At 35.7% G+C, this 24,847-nt stretch overlaps 1 protein-coding gene across 1 annotated transcript in view; it reads left to right on the forward strand.

The window, feature by feature from the left end:
• The first annotated feature begins 4,191 nt into the window (after positions 1-4,191).
• The window catches only part of LOC138157377 (contactin-associated protein-like 2), a 2,155,842-nt gene continuing 2,135,186 nt past the window's right edge, over positions 4,192-24,847 (forward strand). Inside the window, exon 1 of the mRNA XM_069082919.1 lies at positions 4,192-4,342. Coding sequence (XP_068939020.1) covers positions 4,192-4,342 — 151 coding nt within the window. The remainder of the gene's footprint in view (positions 4,343-24,847) is intronic.

Here is a 24,847-nt window from a genome sequence, read left to right on the forward strand (position 1 = left end):
GAGTTTTCTTTTTTGGGATCTTTTTCAGGAGTTGATTGGTAGATTCTTTCAACCTCTATTTTGCCCTCTTGTCCTAAAACATCAGGGCAGTTTTCTTTGAGAACTTCCTGGAGGATGATTTCTAGTTTCTTTCTTTGGTCATGGCTTTCAGGCAGTCCAATAATTTTAAAATTATGTCACCTGGATCTATTTTCCGGGTCAGTGGTTTTTCCCATGTGATATTTCACATTGCCTTCTATTCTTTCATTTGTTTGGATCTGTTTAACAGCATCTTGATTTCTCATAAAGTCATTAGCTTCCATTTGCTCCAATCTAATTCTGAAGCAATGATTCTCCTCATTGAGTTTTTTAGATTCTTTTTCCATCTGGCAAATTCGGTTTTTTAAGCCATTCTTCTCCTCATTGCCTTTTTGGGCCTCCTTTGCCATTTGAGTCAGTCTGTTTTTTAAGGTATTATTTTCCTCAGTCAGGCTGTTGACTCTCATTTCATAATTTTCTTGCATTGTTCTCATTTCTCTTCCCAATTTTTCCTCCACTTCTCTTATTTGGTTTTCAAAATCTTTCTTAAGGTCCTCTAAGGCCTGTAACCAGCTTGTATTTTCCTTTGAAGCTTTTGGTGCAGGAGTTCTGACTTCACTGTTTTCCTTCTGTTCCATGCTTTGCTCCCTTTTGTCCCCAAAATAGGAGTGTATTGTTGGAATCCTCTGTCTGCTTTGTTTCCTTTGCCTGCTCATTTTGCCGCTCAGTTACTTGACTTTTGGGCTTTTTTGCCACAGTAGGACTCTGCCACCAGACAGGGGAGCTTTCGTCCCAAACACTGGGGTTTTCTCAGCTGCTGGAGATATTAGATGGGTGCCCTCTCTGAGGTCTCCACACACTCTGGGAAGTTGGTCACACACCCCAGGACCTCCACCCTAGACCACAATCCAGATCCAAGCAGGTTAAAGCAAGAGCGATTACCCCTCAGACTGGTGCTTGGTCCCCCTACACTCTGCAAGCCAAGAGCTGAAGCTGCCAGGTTGTGCTGGCTGGCTGTGCTGGTGGCTCAGTGGCTTTTAGCCCTGGGGGTAAAAGCCACACACTCCCACTTACTGGGTCCCAAAGTCCAGGCTGTACTGAGCTATCACTTTGTCCTTTGTGTCTATGTGTTGATAAATCTCAAAATGGCCACAGCTGCTGCTGATCTGGAGTCCCTCAGGCCAGCAGCTGGTCAGGCCTGCCCTGGGGCTAAAGCCTTGGCGTTGGGCTGGGCTCAGCTCCCAGAGCGCTGTGCTGGATTCCTGCTGGCCTGCCAGGCTGTCCTCAGCGGGAGGTTAGCTTCTCTGTGTCATTTTGTGGGTTCTGCAGCTCCAAAGTTTGTTTAGAGTCCCCTTTTTACATGGATTGGGGAGGGTGGAAGCCGGAGCTGCGGGCAGCTCGTGCTTCTACTCCGCCATCTTGTCTCTGCCCCCTCTATGTAATCATTTCAACAGGTACATCAAATATTAGTAAACTTCTTAACTATTAAGACATTCTGTTTAAGACATAACATCGAGATGGATAGTAGGGAAATTAATAAATTGTCTCTCTACTTCATTTGAAAAAATAGTGAAAATTATTTAAAAGCACAAATACACAAACATGCATTGATGGCATACTTTCTTTGGGGAAAAATGCATACTTAACATTATCTAGGTGGGAGATACCCAGTGGTGGTATCTTGGAAGAAAAAAGATGTTCTACAGAACAGTTCTGGTAGATAGGTAGCAGTCTAGATAAGAGTGTCATACCTGGAGTCTGGAAGATTTGAGTTCATATTTGAACTCAGATATGTATTAGCTGTATGATGCTGGGTAAATTACTTAGTCTTTGTCAGTATCAGTTTCTTCCTTTACATAATTGGGATAATAATATTTCCTTTCTCCTACTGTTTGGGGAAAGATAAAATGAAGTGTTATTTTAAAGCACTTCATAAACTTTAGAGTGCTATCTGGTTGTTTTGTTACCTTCCCCTTTTTATGAAGGGTGCTTTCAAAGTTACACTTATTCTGATTTAAATTCTGATTGATTAATTAATTCTGACTTAAACACAAAATTCTCCAGGAAAGTCCTCCAATCTTATGGATTGGAGATGACCCTTGCCTCTTGAGAACTATTCTTATGGAATATGAGTTCTAGTGGGTCCTACACAGAAAGAGTGTCCATTCATATATATCCAAAGATTGCCTTGATTCCTGCTGTTTGAGGACCTTCCTAGCAAACTCATTATTAGAAAGTTAAAAATTGGTAAATTATTTTTCCCCCAGCTCTAACAACTCAAAAACACTATATGTTAAGGGAAAGATGGTTGGAAGTTGATAAAATAGTAGTCCTTTGACATATTGAAATCATACAAAAGTGATATGGACTTTAAATATATCTATAATTCCACAGATAAAGTCACACAATAGTGGAGTAAAAAAATTGACCAACATGGCCTCTGTAATCATTTGAACTCACTTGTCATACAGTCAAACCCATATAGTAGGCTTTAACCATTAATGCAGAATCATTTCCTTTTTGTGCAACCTTTCACAACTTGTTAATTTTACTTTACAATCATCTTTTCATTTTTAATATTCACTTTCCTACCTTTAAATTCATACAATCACCTATAATCCTCAGTTGCACTTACTGTAGACCAAAGACAAATAAAAAGGGTAATATGATATGATAAGTTGGTTCATTTTTAATACTAATAATGCCACAGTACCAGGAACTTTATATTGCACATAAGAGGTACTTCATGTTTGTTGAATGAATGAAATATTGATTGTTAAATAGATGTACAATTATACTTTGTATATCCTACATTGTTGGGGAATAAATTCTGCATATGAATTTCCAAGAGAGCTTACCTAAAGCTTACCTCCTTAGGTGTGTAAAAATATTTTATTTTAGCCATGATTTTGGAATTCTTTTAAAATGTACTACACTTCCCCACCTGATTAAACAGGGTATACATGATATAATTTCACTTTTTTTTTCTTGAATAGTCAAGGTCATTATTATAAATATCAATAGTTCTGATCTACTATGCAATATATCTATTGAGGTTTGTAGGGTCTGAACAATTTTTTTTACTGAATTCTCCCACACTGCTTTGCTTTTCTGATAGATATTGTTTATTTTTTTTCTGTCAGTGGAAGCTATAACTTTTTAATATTTCAGCTAGCAATATTCCTTGCCTGTTACCTCCCTCATTTCACCACCCCAAAGATTTGGTTCTAAACTTTGTTTTAATCTTGTATGAATGCATGAAGTGATATCTATTGTAAATAAGCCACCAAAACCTGAGGATTTTCAGTGAAAACAAGATAAGGAAGGATAATTAATCAGTAACAGTTCTATGAAGAATTCTAGTCAATAGAAAAGAACTGCATTCTGTCTTCTCAGTAGAATATAAGTCTTTGGAGCAGGAAAAAGAGTTTGTATACCTAGTCATATGAGATCAATGTATCATTCTGGGATTTTTCTTTCTTTGTTTCTTCTTTATTTTGGGGGGGTGGGAGTTGGAGTGTGGGGTGGGGTGTGGTAGATAGCTTAAGCCAGGAAGACCTAACGTCAAATTTGGTTTCAGATATTTGCTACCTTTGTGACCCAGGACAAAATACTTAGTCTCTGTATGCCTCAGTTTCCTTATATGCAAAATAGGTAGCACCTATCTCCTAGGGTTTTTGTGCAGATCAATTAAGATAGCAACTGTAAATCACCTAGCTCAGTATCTGGCACATAATGAGTGCTCTAGAAATGTTATAATTTTTCCTCTGTTCTATGTCCTCCTCCCCCTCTTCCTCTTCACCTTCTCTTCCTTCTCATCCTCTGTTTCTTCCTCCTTTTTCTGCTTTGTTATTATTATTAATACAATGAAGTACTCCATTATGGATTGAGGATAACAAGAAACAGCAATAATTTTTTTAAAGGAATTAATACTCCTTGTTAAAAAACAAAGAATTCTGATAACTCTGGCCACAAAACCAACAAAACAATGTACTTTATGATTGTTGTTTTTCTGGCTGTTTAGAAACATTTTTCATTTATTTTCAAATTCTTAGGCATGCTTTTTTTTGACTCAGTAAGAATCTAACCAGTAGATAAGTGTGATGTCACTCTATGATCACATTCCTGTTCTGTTTCCATTATAACATATATTAAATTTTAAAACACTGGCTAATGCCCCATACTTATGCAATTTTTACTGTTTTTCCCTCAGAAAAATGTGATGAACAACTTGTCTCAGCATTGCCACATGTTGTCTTCAGCAGTTCATCTTCCATGTCCAGCAGCTATTCTCCAGGCTATGCCAAGTTAAATAAACGAGGTGGTAAGTGATTACCCAGACTGTTCAGTATGTATGTTCTCTGAGTTTAATAAGGACATCATTTGAGCTGGTGTCTGCAACTACCTGTCTACATGCAAAACATCATAGTTTATCACACAAAACATATTAGAAGTTGCCCCCTACCCCAAGCCCTTATCTCACTGGAGATCACATTGAGAGTCACTGTAAGCTCTCCAAAAGTAGTCTTTTGGCAGTCACATAAAAATCCTAGTTTAGGTTGGAAGTAAAAGGACTTTCTGGAGGTAGTATCATAAAAGAATGAATTGGAAATGCCAAAGAAGGCATATTTCTAATTTGAATAGTAATACAGTAAAAAGAATTGAAGTCCCTGAAGATGATCAATTCAGGAACTATATATGGTCTTATAGACTCACCTGAGGAGATGGTGTAAACAGTTGAGTTCACAACAAAAACAAACCAAAACAAAAATAAAACAGCGTGCTGAATCAGAATATTACTTATACTTAGTATTGTATTGACTTTCCTATAAAGATTGAATTTCATTAAGGTATCAGCATAAAAACATTTTGGACCTATTTAAGGGCACCTTCAAAACATGGGATTTAGCAATAACTTTATGATGAATTAGGTCCTCCTTTGCTTAATCATCATCTATCCACAATGTTTGCATGTGTTCTAGGCTTTGTTTTGGACTTTTCCCCCATTTTGGCCTCCTCTCTTTTGGAAACTTGTCACCTCTCCTACATTTAGTTAACTTCTCTTTGCAATCAATAACACCCAAACCTACATGTTGATCACTCATCTCTTCCCTGAGCTCCAATCTTGACTCACTAAGGGCCAACTAGGACATAAGACAAGCTTCTCAGATGCCCCATAGATACTTCAAATTCCTACAACCTTTGAGGCAAGTACTTTTATCATACTGTAAAGTTAATCACAGTAGCCCACCTGAGGACTGCAGCTGTGAATAATTTTAAGCATCTAATAGCATAGTTTTATGAATTCTGTATCTATTTAGCAATAAACTAAACATTGTTAAATAAAGCATAACATTCATAGCAACAACCTGAAGCAAACCAGATCATCTGTCTATCTATATACATATACACAATGTATATATATATGTCTATATATGTATATATTTGCATACATGTGTGTATTTCTCTGTATCTAAACAGTCAGTATATTATATGGTGTATATAAATATCATTGCGTTTAGTAACATTCCCCAAAATACCTGTATACATAATTAGGGGGTCCCAGGATATGGTCACCCCTAGCACAATATATCCTTAAGGGGTAGCAGAAAATACAAACATCATTTACCCCTAGGACACAGTAAGTCACAATCTCCTCAATCAACACAAACTATCTAAGTAAAGACCTCTCTCATCTTGACTCTAGGCTGACTTCCAAACCCCATGGCTCTTCTGTGGACTGAGTGCTCCTGACTCTTGCCCAGATTCACACATAGGCAGCTCTCTGCTCCTGCTTCATATCTCAACTCACAGAAAGTACTCCATTCTGATCTCCTGCCCAACATTTGGCTTCAGGAGTTCTGGCCTGCAGTATCTGTTTCTAGGAGAACAAAGCTTAACAAGGCTACAACAATACTTACACACATTACCAGCACCATCATCTCAATTCATTTTAACAGCTCTTAAAAAGGGGTTTAAGCTAAGCCTGTTTCCATTCATGTGACAGACATGGCTTCTGTTTGTGAAATCAGCACAAATCAACTGATAGAACTTCTGCCTGAGAAATTAACACAGATCAATAGACAGAGTGCTGACATAAATAGCATTCATTCTGTTAGGCCTCTATACAAGCAAGTTCTCCTAGCTTTCTCACACTTGCTTCTTTCTCTCTCAGGTTGGCTCCCCTCTCTACTCAGTGAATAGAGCATTGGCCCTGGAGTCAGGAGGACCTGAGTTCAAATTGGCCTCAAACACTTAACACTTACTAGCCATGTAGGCAAGTCACTTAACCCAAATTGCCCCTCCAAAAAAGAAAAAAACAAGCCAAAAAAAGAGAAAAGAATAAAGCAATACAGTATATACTGTTTCTAATCAAAGACTCTTGCTCCAATCAAAGACTTGATTCAATCAAAGATAAGACTTAATCAAAAGCACTTGATTGACTGAAACTCAACTCAGAAAAAAACAGCAAAAAATCCTACTTTGCTTGTGTTACATATACCCATTTTGCAATTGAGGAAACTGAGGAAAATAAAGGTTAAATGAGTTGCCAGGGTCACACAGCCAGTAGGCATGTAAAACAGAGGTGCAAACCATATCTTCCTAACATTGAGTTGTGTTATTTTACCTTCTTCTATCAGAAAAAACAAAAACAAAATAGCAGTTGAGTTTGCTGTAGACATAACTGATCATCAATGTAGGCATGAATAAGTAGGCACTTGTAGGTCACAGGGATGTCTTTCTTGGTTCATATACCACCAGTATCTCAAAAAAAATGCCATTTTTTGTGATTTTACTGACAAAACTAAAGTCTTGGTGCTACTGATTTTTTTTTTCACTTAGCCCTGTACCCCTGCACCTTTTCCAACTGCCCTGTAGTAAATAAGAAGGCATCAACCAGTCCTCTAAGGTTTTATCATCTTCATCAATGATAGCTAGTATTTATATCTTATTTCAAGGCTTTCAAAACACTTGACATTTATTTTCTCATTTGATCCTCAGTATTGTTATCTCCATTTTTATAGATGAAGAAACTGTGGGAGTAAGAGAAGTTTTATGACTTGCCCCAGGTCATATAGGTAACAAGAAAGCTATATAGCACCAAAATGTCTCTGCCCACAGAACTTCCACATTTCTATCAAATACCCATCCTACTACATGATAAGCAATGAGGTGGCACTAGAAAACCCAAGTTCAAATCAGGGCCCAAGCACTAAATATTTGACCCTGGGAATGTTATTTAACCTCTGTGTTCCTATACTGGCAACTAAATTGCAAGGTCATTGTAAAGCTCAAATGAGATTAAATTTGTAAAGTGCTTAGCAGAATGCCTGACACACAGCAAGCACTTAATGGTTGTTTCCTTCTCCCTTTTCAGTTTTTTTTAATTTGAAATGTATTGTTTCTCCTAGTTACAGTATGTTAAGAAAATTTTTAGCCTTCATTGTTACCAGATTTTGAATCAAAAATTTTCTCCTTCCCTCCACTCCTCTCTTTGAAAATGGTAGGCAGTTTGATATAGTTTATACATCTGCTAACATGTAAAATCTTTCCATATTAGTCACAGATATGAAAGAAGAAGAAGATCAAAATTTTAAAAATGTAAAAGAATAAAACGTGAAAAAATATGCTTTGATTTGCATTCAGAGTTCATCAATTCTTTATCTGGATATGGATAACATTTTCCTTTTTACTTTTCTCAGATCATTCTGTTGTTGAGAAGAGCTGAATCATTCGTAGTTGATCATCACACACTTTTGTCAGTTCATGTATGAGTCTTAGCAGGTTTTTCTGAAATATGACTATTTCTCCTTTCTTATTGCACAACAGGATTCCACTATATTCCTATACCACAGCTTGTTTAATCATTCCCTGGTTGATGGGTATCCCCTCAGTTTTCAATAGTTTGACACCTCAAAAGAAGCTGCTATAAATATTTTTTGAACATATAGGTCCTTTGCCTTTTTCTATGGTCTCTTATGGATACAGATCTAGTAGTAGTATTGCTGGATCAAAGGGTATGTATACTTTGGTTGTCCTTTGGGCATTGTCCCAAATTGCTCTCCAGAATAGTTGGATCACTTCGCAACTCCACCAACAATGCATTAGTGATCCAATGTCCCATATTTTCTCCAGCATTCATCCTTTTCCTTTTCTGTCATATTAGCCAATCTGATAGGTGTGAGGTGGTACCTCATAGATGTTTTAATTTGCATTTTCTCTAATCAAATGTGATTTAGAGCATGTTTTCAGATTCCTATATATAGCTTTGATTTCTTCATCTGAAAACTGGCTCTTCATATCTTTGACTATTTATAATTAGGAAATGGCTTGTTTTCTTATACATTTGATACAGTTCTCCATGTATTTGTGAAATGAGGCTTTTATCTCAGACACTTGCTGTAAAGCTTATTTCCCATCTTATTTATTTCCTTCCAATCTTGGTTTCATTAGTTATGTTTTTACAAAAGTTATTGTATTTAACAATCAAAATTATCTATATTGCACTTTGTAAAGCTCTCAGTCTCTTCTTTGGTCATGAATTTTCACCCTCTCATTAGATTAGATAAATTATTCCTTGCTCTTCTAATATGCTTATGGTGTCATCATTTAAATCATATCAAAGGTCTGTCATATCTAACTTTTCTAATATTTTATTTACCTTCTTAGTTTCTTTCTTGTTTATTTTTTGATTGGATTTATTAGGTTGTGACAGTGGGTAGCTGAAGTCCTCCAATAGTTTTGCTGTCTATTTCTTCCTGTAGCTTTACAACTTCTCTTTTAAGAATTTGGATACTAGAACATTTTTTTTACGTATATTGATATATGTTTAGTATCGATATTGCTTCATTGTCTAAGGTACCTTTTAGCAAGATATAGTTCCTTCCTTGTCTCTTTTAATTAGGTGTATTTTTGCTTTTACATTTCTGAGATAAAGTTTGCTATCCCTGCTTCCCTCTCCCCCACACCTTCACTCCCCGCACACATTTGTGTCTCTCTGCTTCAGGTGTGTTGCTTGTAGGATTCTGATTTTTATCCACTCTGCTATCTATTTCTGTTTTATGGGGGAGTTCATCCCATTCATATTCGCAGTTATGATTACGGACTGTGTACTTGCCTCCATCCTCTTCTTCTTCCTGTCTATTCTCTCTCTCCTTTCTTTTCCCTTCCCCCTTTCCCTCCTCTGCAGTGCTTTACTTCTGTTTACCACCTACGCGGATGTGCCTTCCATTCTGTCAGTCATACAACACCCCCCTTACTTGACCTTCTTCTCTTGTACTTCCCTGTAAGATAAGATAGATTTATATATTCAACTGATTATGTATATGATTCCCTCTTTGAACCAATACTGATGAGAGTAAGGTTCAAGCAATGCTCATCGCCCACCCTCTCTTCTTCCTCTCCACTGTAATAGGCCTTTCATGCCTCTTCATGTGAAATAATTTACTCTATTCTATCTCTCCCTTCCTTCTGTTCCCAGTATCCTTTTCTTTCTTATTTCTTATTCATAACTTTTCATCATTCCCTCAAATTCATCTTGTATCCATACTCTCTATGTATGTATATTCCTTCTAGCTGTAGTATTAGTGATACAATTATTAAGAAAACACAGGTATCATCTTCCCTTGTAGGGATGTAAATAGTTCAGCTCTATGGAATCCCTTATGTTTGCTTTTTACTTTTTACCTGTTTATTCTTCTCTTGGGTCTTGATATTGGAGGACAAATTTTTTCATTTGGTTCTAATATTATCCTTATGAAAGCTTGAAATCCTCCTATTTCACTGAATAACCATTTTCCCCCTTGATGGATTATGCTTAATTTTTCTGTGTAAGTGATTATTGGTTGAAGTTCTAGCTCTTTTGCCTTCTGGAATATCATTCCTTGATCTTCTATCCTCTAATACCACAGCTGTCAAATGCTGTGTGATCCTATTGTGACTCAATGATATTTGAATTGTTTCTCTCAAGCCACTTGTAGCATTTTTTTTTCTCGACCCGATAGTTCTGAAATTCGACTATAATAGTTTGTGGGGTTTTTATTTTTGTAGCTCTTTCATGAGATGATCTATGGATTCTTTCAATGTCTATTTTGCCCTTTGGTTCCAAGATATCAGGTCAGTTTTCCCTAATAATTTCTTGAAAGATGCTCTTCAGATCCTCCTTTTGATTATGACTTTCAGGTAGTCCAATGATTCTGATATTGTTTCTCCTGGATATGTTTTCCAGGTCTGTTGTTTTCCCTATTAGATATTTTATATTTTCTTCCATTTTTTTTATACTTTGGATTTTAAAAATTGATTCTTGATCTCTTAGAGAGTCACTAGCTTCCACTTGCCCAATTTTAACTTTTAAGGTGTTGTTTTCCTCAATTAGCTTTTGTACTCTCTTTTCCAGTTAGCTAATTTTACTCTTTAAGGAGGTATTGTGTTGAGAGGATGGGGTTAGGGGGTGGCTAATGCTGGTGGAGTCATTAAGGGTCTGGAAGCTTACCTAATAATGAGCTGGAGTTCTAGTGATAGAGTCTGGTGTGTATTGAGACCCAGTGGGGTGTTTTCATGTTTCCCTGGCGTGGCACTGAAGCACATGATGGTCTGGCTACTAGAGAATGCCTATTTGTCTCGGGCTGTGCTGAACCACATGGCTTTTCTTGGATCTGGAGTCTGCCATTCACTTGGCTATGTTAAGGCATGTTGGGGGGGTCCCTGTATTGGCATTTCCCTGCTCTATCACAATGAGCCTTAGAATCTGACTCTGGTTTGCTGAATTGGGGCTTGCTTAGATATTCCTATCCTGGAATGCACTCCCCTTTTAACCAAATTAAGCAGACATTTCTTGCTGATCTTCCAAGTTTATTGGGCTAAAAGATTCCCCCCCACACTTTTTGCTGATTTTGTTGTTCTAGGATTCATTTTGTGGTGCTATTTTATGGTTATCTGGATGTAAATATGGGAGAGCTACAGTGATTTACTGCTTTCTCTACCAGCTTGGCTCCTGGAAGTAATTTTCCTCCTCAGTATTTTGTTTGCCAATCTGTGGGCTTCTTGATATTGACTAGATTACAGGATTTGTCCAGAATTTAGTACTCCTTCCTTATCTCTTTACTTGTTTCTTTTTTTTCTTTTTGGAGGGCAAATTGGGTTATGTGACTTGCCCAAGGTCACATGGCTAGTTTTTGTGTTAAGTGTCTGAGGTCAGATTTGAACTCAGGTCCTCCTGACTCCAGGGCTGGTCCTCTTTTCACTGTGCCACCTAGCCAACCCTATCTGTTGCTAATAGTTGGTTGCATAGATTTATTCTTTTTTTTCTACTCTACCCCCTCTTCTTTAACTAATAGAAAATTATCAGAGTTAACCACAACTATAGCCACAGCTTGATATATTGTGAGCATGAGAAACCAATTTTTCTCCTTTCTTTTTTTCACTGTTTACAGTGGTATGATTCACAGCAGATGCCAGCAGCTCTATCTCTCCATAGGAGCTCTGCAACAGTCTGTAGTCTATAAACCTTTACTTGGTTACTTATGGCTTATTGATAGGTGCCAGCTGTCAGGCAATATCCAGCCTGTTTGCTGAGAATGTGGGTGAACAAATGAGTTCAATTCACAGATTAAGCAGCATTTACACTTTTTGACTAGAAATCTTCCCTCCGTATTGCAGCACAGTAGGGCCAGCCCTCAGCAGAAATGTGGCCACTTTATCTGTCACCAAGACCCATTCTCCCTTTCTTCATTCTTTCTCCCCTGTTTTGCTCTATTACCGTACCTCAGGTACACAGTAACATTATTCTTTCCCTTCCTTCCAAACACAATGGAAGCAAATCTGAAAAGTCACTTATATCCTAATGTGAATCAAAACATGTGAGGACAGGAATCTAGAGGAAGAGTTTTGCATTCAGGCTTTATACTGTGGGAGATGGAAAATATATTTTTGAATATGTGTCTTGCCTACAGCCCTCTCATGAGGAAGAGCCTATACTACTTAAGAGTCCAGTCCTGAAGAACAGATCAGAGCAACTTCCAAGTATATGCAGGAGTGATACATTTAGCTTTTCTTATTCTCTTTAAAAATTAATTAACAAGGTCATGGTCACGGTGGCAAAGAGAAGCCCAGAAGTTGCCTAAGCTCTCCAGAGTTTCCCTCAGAAATAACCAAGCCTATAAATGGATTCTGGAGTGACATAATCCACAAAAATATGAAGTAAAACCATTTTTCAGTTTCAGAAAATTTAGAAGTACTTCAGGAAAAGCCTGTCCCACTTGGGTAAAAGGAGAGCACAACCCAGCACACAGCAAGTCCAGGCATGCCAACTCTTAGCTCCAACACAAATTAGCAAGAGAGGCCACTCAGTTCTGTCTCAGCAGGCCAACAGTAAATAAGAAATAGAAAAGGGCCCTTGATCATAGAAAGCTACTGTGGCAACAGGGTTGACCAAGATTCAAACTCAGAAGAGGACAACATCAAAATGCCTATATATGAAACCTCAAAGAGGAATATAATTCAGTCTCACACCCAAAAAGTCCTTTTGAAAGATTTCAAGAAGGATCTTAAAAAATCAAGTAAGATATATAGGAGAAAATTTGGGAAAAGAATGAGAACTATGCAGGAGAGTGATGAAAAATAAAAGGATTAACAACTTGAAAAAGGAAGGACAAAAATTGACTGAAGGAAAAAAAACTCCTTAAAAAACAAAATAAAACTAAAAACATTCAGACAAATGAAAAAAAAAAATAAATCCACTGAGGAAAACCACTCCTTAAAAGCACAGTTGGCCAATTGGAAAAGGAGGTACAAAATCTAACAAGAAAATAATTCCTTAAAAAATACAATCAGGCAAGTGGAAGCTAATGACTTTATGAGACATTAAGATTCAGTAAAAAAAAATCACAAGAATGCAAAAAATAAAGAAAAAATGTGTAAAATACCTAATTGGAGATAATTTAAGAATTTTAGGACTACCTGAAGGCTATGATAAAAAAAAAAGGCTGGGCATCATCTTTCAAGGAAAGTTTCCCTGGTATCCTAGAACCAGAGGGTAAGAGTCATTGAAAGAATCCCCCCAAAATTAAGGATAATCTTTCAGGGGAAAAGATAGACATTCAAGGAAATAGGGGACTTTCAAACTTTCCTGATGAAAGCACACCATAACTGGGCAGAAAATTCAATCTTCAAATATGATTTTCAAAATAAACATAAAAAGATAACTAGGAAAGAAAAAAGTAAACAACATATTATTCGATAACATTTAGATTGTTTTAACTACATGGGAAGATAACACTTGTAACTCTTGAGAACTGTGTCTTTATTAGGGCAGTTAGAAAGTGTATACACAGACAGAAGGAATGAGTATAAGTTGACTTTGATGTCATGATATAAAAAGCAACTGAAAAGTGATAAAAAGGATTGTCCTTGGAGAAGAGGAAAGGAAGAGGCAGAAAAGGATGCATTACATCACATAAAGAGGTGCAAAAGATATGTTATTGGAGAGGTGAGCATTGTTTCAAACTTACACTAATCAGATTTGACTCAAAGAAGGAATAACATACACACTCAGTTGGCTAAGAAATTTATCTTGTCCTATAGGCAATTAGGAGGAGAATAGGAAAAGAAAAGGGAAAGTTGGGGCTGATAGAAAGGAAGGCAGATTGAGGAAGGTGGTGGTCAGAAGCAACATTCTTATGAGGACAGAGAGAGTGAAAAGAGAGAAAAAAGTGTAAAGGTGGAGGTAATAGAATTGAGAGAAATATAAAGTTAGTAGTTATAACTGAGAATGTGATTGGAATATAATCTCCCATAAAATGGAAGCAGGTAGCAGAATGGATTAAAAAAAACAGTATTCTACAACTTGTTGTTTACAAAAACACATTGGAAGCAGAGAGATAAACACAAAGTAAATGAGAGAGAAAATATAGTATACTTCAACTGAAGTAAAAAGAAGAAAGAAAAAAAAAAAGAAAAATCTGGAGTAGCGGTCTTGATCCCAGAGAAAGCAAAAGCAAAAACACAATAGACATAAAAAACAGATAAGGAAGGGAACTACATCTTGCCAAAAGTTATGATGACAATGAAGTAATATCAATAGTAAACGTATGGGTCCCAACTGGTATAACATTCAAATTTTTAGAGATGAAATTAAATTAATTACAGTAGGAAGAAATAGACAGTAGAATTATATTAGTAGGGGACCTCAGTCTACTCCTTTAAAAACTAGATAAATATAACCACAAAATAAACAAGAATGAGATTCAGGAATTGAATAGAATTTTTAGAAAAGTTAGAAATGATAGCACTCTGGAGAAAAGAAATGATTGCAGATAGAAAGTTATATAATTTTTTCCTCAGCAGTGTATGACACCTAATAAAAAATTGAACATTGAGAGCATAAATTGAGAGCATAAAAACCTCACAATTAAATACAGAAAGGCAGAAATATTAAATGAATACTTTTCAGATCATGGTACAATAAAAATTACATGTAATAAACATAAAGATAGGCTAAAACCTAGTGGTGTACTAAATAATCTAATCCTAAAGAAAGAGTGAGTCAAACAACAAATCATAGAAACAATCAATAATTTCATCAAACAGAATGACAATTATGAAACAACAAACCAAAACTTATGGGATGTAGTCAGAGAAGTTCTTAGAGAAAATTTACATGTCTAAATGCTTACATGAATAAAATAGAGAAAGAGGAGACCAAGGAGTTTGCATGCAACTAAAAAGTTAGAACAACAAAAACAAAAAAAATTGAAATTCACCAATTTAATACCAATTTGGAAATTTTAAAAATCAAAGGAGAGATTAATAAAATTGAAAATAAGAAAACTGTTGAAATAATAACTATAACTAAGAGATAGTTTCATGAGGGAAAATCAATAAAATCAATAAATCTTTGATTTATTTGATTAAAAAAGAAAATCAAATTACCAGTATAAAAAATGAAAAGAATGAATTCATCACCAATGAAGAGGTAATTAAAGTAATAATTTGGAGCTTCTTTTCCCAACAGTATGCCAAAAAATCTGACAATCTATGTGAAATGGATTGATATTTACACACACACATGTATATATTTGAAGAGAAAGAGATTGCACAGATTAACAGAAGAGGAAATAAAATACTTATATAAAGTAATTTTAGAAAAAGAATTGAACAAGCCATCAATAACTCCCAAAGAAAAATGCCAATGTCAAGATGGATTTGTAAGTGTATTCTATTAAACATTTAAAGATCAATTAATTCCAACATGATATAGACTATTGGGGAAAAAAAGGTGAAAAAGACTACTACCAAATTCCTTTTGTGATATAAATACTGTGCTGATGCCTAAGCCAAGAAGAGTCAAAAAAGAGAAAGAAAACTATTTTCTTTATGAATTTTGATGAAAAAATTTTATATGTGTGAGTGTATATATATGTATACATACATGTGTGTGACATACATACAAATACATATAAACACATGTATATGCACATATGCATATTCATAGGCACATACACATATACATAGATAGGAATATGTACATGCTTGCACACACATGCAAATATATGCACACATACATATACAAACATAGACACACACACACATATATATATGCGCAAAGAGATGACAATGATTTTTCATGAGGATAATATCCTATGACCAGATGGGTTTTTTTCCAGGAGTTCAGGGCTGGTTCAGTATTAGGATCAGTTTAATAGAACATATAAATAACTAAGAAAATCATATGATTATCTCAAATGAAACAGAAAAAGCTTTCCATTAAAAAACACCCATTCTTATTGAAAATAGTAGAGACTATAAGAATAAATGTAGATTTTCTTAAAATGTTGAACAGCATCTACCTAAAGCCATCAGTACCCATTGTATATAGTTGGGCTAAGTAAGAAGCATTCCCAGTGAGACAGGGGTGAAACAAGGAGGCTCATTTTCATTACTATTATGCAATATTGAAATGTTAGTGTTAGCAAAAAGAGATGAAAAAGAATGGAAGGAATTAGAATAGGCAATGAGGAAACAAAATTAATATACTTTGTAAATGATATGATGGTATAGTTAGAAAATCCTAAAGAATGAACTAAAAACTACTAAAAACAATTAATTTAGCTGTAAATAACTATTGATTTTAGAAATGAAATTTAAAGAAACCCTGAGGTTCCACTTCACACCTCTCAAATTGATTAATATGACAGAAAATGAAAATGATAAATGTTGAAAAAGATGTGGAAAAATTGGAATACTAATGTATTGTTGGTGGAGTTGTGAACTGATCCAACCATTCTGGAGAGCAATTTGGAACCATACCCAACAAAACTGTACATACTCTTTGATCCAGCAATACCACTAATAGCTCGCTATCCTAATGACATCATAAAAAGGGAAAAGAATGCACATGTACATACATATTTATAGCAGCTCTCCTTGTGGTAGCAAAGAATTGGAAATTTAGGCGATGCCCATCATTTTGGGAATGGCTGAACAAACTGATGCATATGAATGTAATGGAATCCTGTTGTGCAATAAGAAATGAGGAATAAGGAGATTTCAGAAAAACCTGAAAAGACTTATATGAACTAATGCCAAATGAAGTGAACAGAACCAGGAGAAAGTTGAAAATAGCAACAGGAACATTGTGTAATGATATGTTTTGTTCTTCTCAACAATCCAATGATCCTAGACAATTCCAAAAGACTCATGATGGAAAAATCCTAACCACATTTAGGGAGAGAACTATGGAGGCTGAATGTAGTTTGAAACATACTATTTCTACTTTTTATTTTTTTTCTTTCTATTGCTTTTTTCCACTTTTGTTTTTATTCTTCTTTTCCAACCTAACATGTAAATATGTTTAACATGATAGTACATGTGTAATTTATATCAGTTTGCTTACTGTCTTGGGGAGAGGTGAGGGAATAGAGGAAGGACAATTAATTTCAAGCTCAAAATTTTATTTTATTTTTAACAATTAATTAGTTTATTTATTTTTAGCTTACAACATTCAGTTGCACAGTCCCTTGAGTTTCAAATTTTCTCCCCCTTTCTCATCTAAATCCCCCCCCCCCCCAACCATCCTGGTGGCATGCCTCAAATATAGGATTTAGGAATGTCTTCACATTAATCATTAGTTAGGTTGTGAAGATGGATTATAATTGATGGTACGCTTAGTGGGGCAGAGGAAACAAAACAAAACAAGAAAAAGTAAAGGAGCAAGTGGTTTATTTCAATCTCCATTGAGACTCCTAAGCTCTTTCTCTGGACGTGGATATCTGTTTCGATCATGAGTCTTTTGGAGTTGTCTTCTAACCTTACATTGCTGAGAGAAGCCCAGTGTATTGAAGTTAGTCATCACACATACGTTGTGTCTGTGATTGTTCACAAATTTCTCCTGCTTCTACTTTTCTTGCTCAGCATCAGTTTGTATAAGTCTTTCCAGGTGTGATAGTAATGGCAATTAAAGATTCCCCTGTATTGGCTTGGTTTTCAAATTGATTGTGTTAAAACCCAGAGCTTGTTAATCCCACCTGTGGGATGGACTTGTTGATGTGAAAAGAAAGTCCTGAACTGGGGGGAGCTGGTGACATAGATTTGCAGAGATAAGAGGGAGGCGGAAGATCTTTTTGGAAGCAGCACCTCGTGGAGAGAGAGAGAGAGACTAAGAGAATTGCTGGTGGCCGCTTTGAATTGCCCTGGACTTTTGAGACCTGCCCCCTGAGCTGCCAAGGACTGAGGAGACATGGCTGTTTTGCTGGTACTTTGTCTGTCTGTTTTGATGTTATTTTGCCAGATTTGTCCACTGGTGAAAGACAGTCCTTTTGTTGAAGAAGTCTTGGAACCTGGCTGTTCACTAAGAAGCCCTGAGACTGTCCTGCAGACAGAGAATGAATACTGTCCACTGGTGAAGGACAGTGCTGTTGTTGCAGGGGTCTGGAGACTGTCCTGCAGACAGAATGAATACTGTCCACTGGTGAAGGACAGTGCTGTTGTTGCAGGGGTCTGGAGACTGTCCTGCAGACAGAGTGAATACTGTCCACTGGTGAAGGACAGTGCTGTTGTTGCAGGGGTCTGGGAGCCTTTCTGTTGGTTCAGAAGCCTTGAAGAAGGATTTTCTTGTTATATGTTTACAGAAATACTGGGAGAGGGTTTTGCTAATGTGTTCAGGGGTTCTAGGACTGTTCTACAGACAGAGGATGAATTCATGAAGGGACTGGCAATGTATCTTATGGCCTTGCTAAGCCTTGTCTCCCCAGGAACTAAGATTTCTGAGAACTTGCCTCGTGTCAAGATGAAGAAAAGACCTCCATTTGGGTATTAAGTGCTGTGTTTAAACTTGATGTAACTCTGGGGTAGATTCAATTGTGATCCAGGGGTGGGGAACTTTTGACCTTATGTTTGGAAACTAATATCCATTTGAGAAGAGGGGCTTTGTGGTGGACTAAATGAAGGTATAGCCTAGGGATGGAGAAGTATTTAGAACAGAGACTTTGTAATTGATTGAATGATTGGAAGGTCCTGGGGTGGGGTAGTGCTTGGAGATTATTTAATCACACTTAGTAAATGCTGTATTTGGAATGATGTCATGTTTTGATCTTCTCTGTTCTTGGTTTGTCACTGAATAAAATGGAGAGCACCTATGCTGGTATTCTGAACCTTGGGAAGTTGTCTTTCCTTGGCATTACATTACACCAGGGTATTATGAAGTCTGTCTATTCCTCATTTCTTATAGCACAGTAGTATTCCATTAGATTCATATACCACAACTTGTTCAGCCATTCTCCAATTGATGGGCACCCCCTTGATTTCCAATTCTTTGCCACCAAAAGAGAGCTGCAATAAATATTTTTTGTACATATGTGTTCTCCTCCCACTTCTCTATCTCTTTGGGATATAACCCTAGAAGGGGTATTGCTGGATCAAACGGTATGCACTTATTTATATCCCTTTGGGCATAGTTCCAGATTGCTCTCCAAAATGGCTGGATCAGTTCACAACTCCACCAACAATGCTTTAATGTTCCAATTTTTCCACATCCTCTCCAGCATTTATCGTTTTCCTGTTCTGTCATCTTAGCCAATCTGGCCAATAAGATGTGCTACATCAGAGTTGTTTTTATTTCATTTCTCTGATCACTAGTGATTTAAAATATTTTTTTCATATGCTTATAGATATCTTTAATTTCATTTTCTGAGAACTGACTGTTCATATTTTTTGACCATTTATTAATTGGGGAGTGGCTTGTATTCCTATAGATTTGACTCAATTCTTTGTATATTTTAGAAATGAGGCCTTTATCAGAGACACTAGTTGTAAAAATTCTTTCCCAATTTTCTACTTTCTTCTTAATCTTGGTTATGTGGTTTTATTTATGCAGAAACTTTTCAATTTAATGTAATCATAATTATCCATTTTGCATTTTACAATGCTCTCTAACTCTTGTTTCATCATAAAATATTCCTCCTCCATAGATCTGACAGGTAAACTATTTGTTGCTCTCCCAAATTGCTTATAGTATCGGCCTTTATGCATAGATCATGCACCCATTTTGATTTTATTTTGGTGTACAGTGTTAGATATTTGTCTATGCACAATTTCTGCCATACTATGTTCCAGTTTTTCCAGCAGTTTTGGTCAAATAGTGCATTCTTATCCCCCAAACTGGGGTTTTGGGATTTATCAAATAGTAGATTACTATAGTCATTAGCTGCTGAGTCTTGTGTACCCAATCTATTCTTTGATCCACTAGTCTATTCCTCAGCCAGTGCCAAGTAATTTTGATGACTGTTGTTTTATAATACAGATTAAAATCTGGTATGGCTCGGCCACCTTCCCTAGCATTTGTTTTCATTAATTGCATTGATATTCTGGACCTTTTGTTCTTCCAAAAGAATTCTGCTACTATTTTTTCTTGCTCTACAAGTAATTTTTTTGTAGATTTATTGGTATGGCAGTAAATATGTAATTTAATTTATGTAAAATTGTTGTTTTTATTATATTAATGACCCAGCCATGAGCAATTGATGTTTTTCCAATTAGTTAGATGTGACTTCATTTGTGTGAAAAGTGTTTTGTAATTGTGTTCATATAAGTCTTGGGATTGTTTTGGCAGATACATTACCAAATACTTTATAATGTCTACAGTAACTTTAAATGGGATTTCTTGGTCTGTCTCTTGCTGTTGGATTTCCTTAGAGATGTACAGGAATGCCAAGGACTTCTGTGGGTTTTTGCAACTTTTCCAAATTTATTATCTCAAGTAGTTTTTTACTTGATTCTCTAGGATTTTCTAAGTATATCATCATGGTATCTGCAAAGAATGATAGCATAGTCTCTTCTTTGCCTAATTTGATTCCTTCAATTACTTTTTATTCACTTATTGCTGCTGCTAACATTTCTAGTACCAGATTGAATAAGAAGAGTAATAGTGGACATCCTTTTTTCACCCCTGATCTTATTGGAAATGCTTCTAGCTTATCCCCATTACATATTATACTTGCTGATGGTTTTAGATAGATACTAATTATTTTAAGGAAGACTCCATTTATTCCTATAATTTCTGGTGTTTTTAATAGAAATGGGTGTTGTATTTTGTCAAAAGCCTTTTCTGCATCTATTGAGATAATCATATGGTTTCTGCTAGTTTTGTTGTTGATGTGATCAATTATACTGATAGTTTTCCTGATATTGATCCACCCTTGCATTCCTGGAATAAATCCTACTTGATCAAAGTTTATTATTCTTGTGATAAGTTGCTGTAGTCTTTTTGCTAACATTTTATTTAGAATTTTTGCATCTATATTCATGAGGGAAATGGCTCTATAATTTTCTTTATCTGTTTTGTCTCTTTCTGATTTAATGTCAAATTTACTGTATCTTCCCATAATTGTGTCAAAAAAGAATTTGGTAGGTCTCCTTCTCCAGTTTCCCCAAATAGTTTGTAAACTATTGGGAATTGGGAATCAGTTGTTCTTTAAATTTTTGGTAGAATTCACTAATAAACCCATTTGGGCCTGGAGATTTTTTCCTAGGGAGTTCATTGATGGTTTGTTCAATTTTTTTTTCCTGAGATGGTGTTATTTAAGTAGTTTACTTCCTCTTCAGTTAATCTGGGCAATTTATATTTTTGTAAATATTCATGCATTTCACTAAGATTGTCAAATTTACATGCATACAATTGGACAAAATAATTTCTAATTATAGTTTTAATTTCCTCTTCATTGGAGGTAGATTCACCCTTTTCATTTTTGATACTTATAATTTGGTTTCTACTTTTTTATCATATTGATTAAGGTCTATCAATTTTATTGTCTTTTCATAATACCAACTATTAGTTTTATTTATTAATTCAATTGTTTTCTTGAATTAAATTTTATTAATGTCTCCTTTAGTTTTCATTCTTTCTAATTTAATATTTACTTGGTTATTTTAAATTTGTTTTTTCTTCTAGATTTTTCAGTTGCATGTCCAATTTATTGACCTCAATTTTCTCTATTTTATTTATGTGTGCATTCAGGGATATAAAACTTGCCCTAAAAACTGCTTTTTTCTGCATCCCACAAGTTTTGGTATGTTGTCTCATTGTTGTCATTCTCTTGAATGAAGTTACTGATTGTTTCTGTAATTTCTTGTTTGACCCACTCATTCTTTAGGATTAAGTTATTTAGTTTCCAATTAGTTTTAGTCTATCCTTCCATGACCCTTTATTGCATATAATTTTTATTGCATCATGATCTGAGAAGGATGCATTTAATATTTCTGCCTTTCTGCACTGAATTGTGAGCTTTTTATGCCCTAGTATATTGTCAATTTTTGTGTTATGTGCCATGTACCACTGAGAAGAAGGTATATTCCTTTTTATCCCCTTTCACATTTCTTTAGCAGTCTACCATATCTATCTCTTCTAAGATTTTATTTACCTCCTTAACTTCTTTCTTGTTTATTTTGAGGTTAGATTTATTAAGTTCAGAGGGGGGAGATTGAAGTCCTCCACTAGTATAATTTTGCTATCACTTTCTTCCTCTAACTCCCTTAACTTCTCCTTTAGGAATTTGGATGTTGTGCCACTTTGTGCATAAATGTTTAGTAATGATATTACTTCATTTTTGATGGTGCCATTTAGCAGGATATAGTTTTCTTCCTTATCTTTTTTTAATTAGATCTATTTTTTGCTTTTGCTTTGTCTGAGATAAGGATTGCTACCCCTGTTTTTTTTTTAACTTTAGCTGAGACATAAAATATTTTCCTCCAGCCTTACTTTACCCTGTGTGTATCCCACTGTTTCAAATGTGTTTCTTGTAACCAGCATATTATAGGATTATGACTTTTAATCCATTCTGCTATTTGCCTCCATTTTATGGAAGAGTTCATCCCATTCACATTCAGAGTTATGATTACTAACTATATCTTTTCCTCCATCCTATTCCCTCCCCTGTTTATGCTTTTATTTTTCCCCTTCTTCCTTTCCCTTCTTAAGAGTTTTCCTTTTGACCACTGCCTCCCTCAGTATTCCCTCCTTATCAGCCCCCCTCCCTTTTCTTACCCTTCCCTCTTACTGCTTCTTCCCTTCCTTCTAAACCCTCACACCTTTTCTTAGTCCTTCCCTCCTTCCACTGCCTGTAGTGTATGACAGATTTTTATACTTAATGTAGTATGTTATTTCTTCCTTGAACCAAGATTGATGAAAATAGATCTCATGCAATGTTCCTCTCCCTCCCCTCATTCCCTCTATTATGATAGGCTTTATGTCTCTTCTCAATAGAGTCCTATGCTTAATTGATTGTGTTATTCCCTCCTTACACCTGAACCAATGAGGTATCTCCCTCTATTGTTTCCCTCTACTATAATGTTTTTATGCCTCTTTGTGTGGCATAATTTACCTTTTTCTGCTTCATTCTTTCCTCTTCTTACATTGCAGTCCCTTTGCAGCCCTTTATAAGGTTTTTATCATCATTTTGTGTAATTTATACCTACACCCAATATTTAGCTATATCCCTTTTAAATGTCAGGATAAGTATACAATTCTCAATATTAAAAGATATCATATAGGGATATAAACACTTTGCTCTTATTAAATAACAAGTTCTGTGTGTGTGTGTGTTTTCCCTATTTACCTTTCTATGTCTCTCTTGAGTCTTGTATTTGGAGGTTGAATTTTCCATTGAGCTCTGGCTTTTTCATCAGGATAATCTGCAAGTTCCTTATATAATTGCATGCTCACCTCTTGCCTGAAAGATTATGCTCAGTTTCACTGGTTAGTTGATCCTTGTTTGTAACCCTAGCTCTTTTGCCTTGCAAAATATCATATTTCTGTCCCTCTGATCTTTCAATGTAGAAGCTGACAGATCCTGTGCCATCATCACTATAGTTCCACTATATTTGAATTGTTTCTTTCTGGCTTCTGGTAGTATTTTCTCCTTTTTCTGATAGTTCTAGAATTTGGCTACAACATTTAGCAGAGTTTTCAATTTGGGATCTCTTTCAAGATGTGTCTGGTGGATTCTCTCTATTTCTATTTTACCCTGTGGTTCTAGGATCTCAGGTCAGTTTTCCTTGATGCTCTTTTGAAAGATGTTTTCCAGGCTCATTTTTTCATTATGATTTTTCATTAGACCAATAATTCTCAGATTATCTCTCTTGGATCTCTTTTCCATGTCAGTTATTTTTCCATTGAGATATTTTACCTATTTTTTCTAATTTTTCATTCTTGATGTTTTCTTTAACTGAAATTTGGTGCCTCATAGATTCATTAGCTTTGAATTATTTGATTATAATTTTTAGCAAATTATTGTCCTCAGTTTTTGAAGCTCCTTTTCAATATTTTCAGATTTCATTTTTAGTTCACACATTTTTCTTTTTAAAGAGCTGCTTTTTTCATTGAAATATTTTTCATTTTTGCAATTTTGATTTTTTTTAATTGTTATTTTATCTTCTACCTCTCTAATTTGGTTCTCAAAGTCTTTATTGAGCTCTTCTAAGAATGCTTTCTGGGCCTGAGACCAATTCTTCTTCCCTGTTGAGGCTTCACCTGTGGGTGTGGAGTCAATGCTGTCTCCTTCTGAATTTGGTTTCTTACTCTCACAATAATAGGATTCTAGAGCCTTTGTTTTTGCAATTGGTTTTTACCCATTTTGAGGCAGGGCATTAGCCCTTCTTCTAGGATTCCCAAACTTTTACTGTTTAAAATTTTGCTCTGGAAGTATAATTTCTGTGTTTTCAGAGTTGGGGGGAGGGGACTGGAGCAGCTAGGGTTCACTCTGCCATGCTGGTCCTTGGAAGTTGAGATAGGTGCTTTCTAAATTTCCAGGCTGTGGGTTGATAGTCCCAGGAGTAGCTGCTGCCACTGCCACGGGCCCTGCTTTTGTCTCTTACCCAGCTCTGACAGATCCCAGCCCTGTGGTGATAGGCCTGGGAATGTCCCTTGGTCTTGGTGGATCAACTTGTTGCCACTTTGTCTGGGCCTTGTCTGGCCTCCACATGCTGCTCCCTCATTGTCTGGGCCTCCGTATGCCCCAAGATTGAAGTTTTACAGAAATGAATGTTGTAAACTGTCTTTACATGCAATTTGAGAAAAATACCATTAAGGATTAATTAAAACAATGATTAACTAGATGTTTGTACACATGTTTTTTTCTGAAAACTAAGCTTTTTTGTTGTTGGCAAGGTAAGGGAGCCAAGGAGAGAGAATGAAGAAAATGTGAAAAGATACCCTATTTTTCATGTGACATGGTCACTTGAAAAACATTAATAACTGAGTAATAAAATATTATTTAATTGGCATTTTGGGCTATAATTTGTGTTTGGGATCACATTAACTTTATTTTCCACAAATATTACT

The sequence above is a fragment of the Petaurus breviceps genome, unplaced genomic scaffold (assembly GCF_028583685.1).
Source record: "Petaurus breviceps papuanus isolate PSGF00001 unplaced genomic scaffold, PetGlider_PUasm1.0 112, whole genome shotgun sequence".
Lineage (NCBI taxonomy): Eukaryota > Metazoa > Chordata > Mammalia > Diprotodontia > Petauridae > Petaurus > Petaurus breviceps.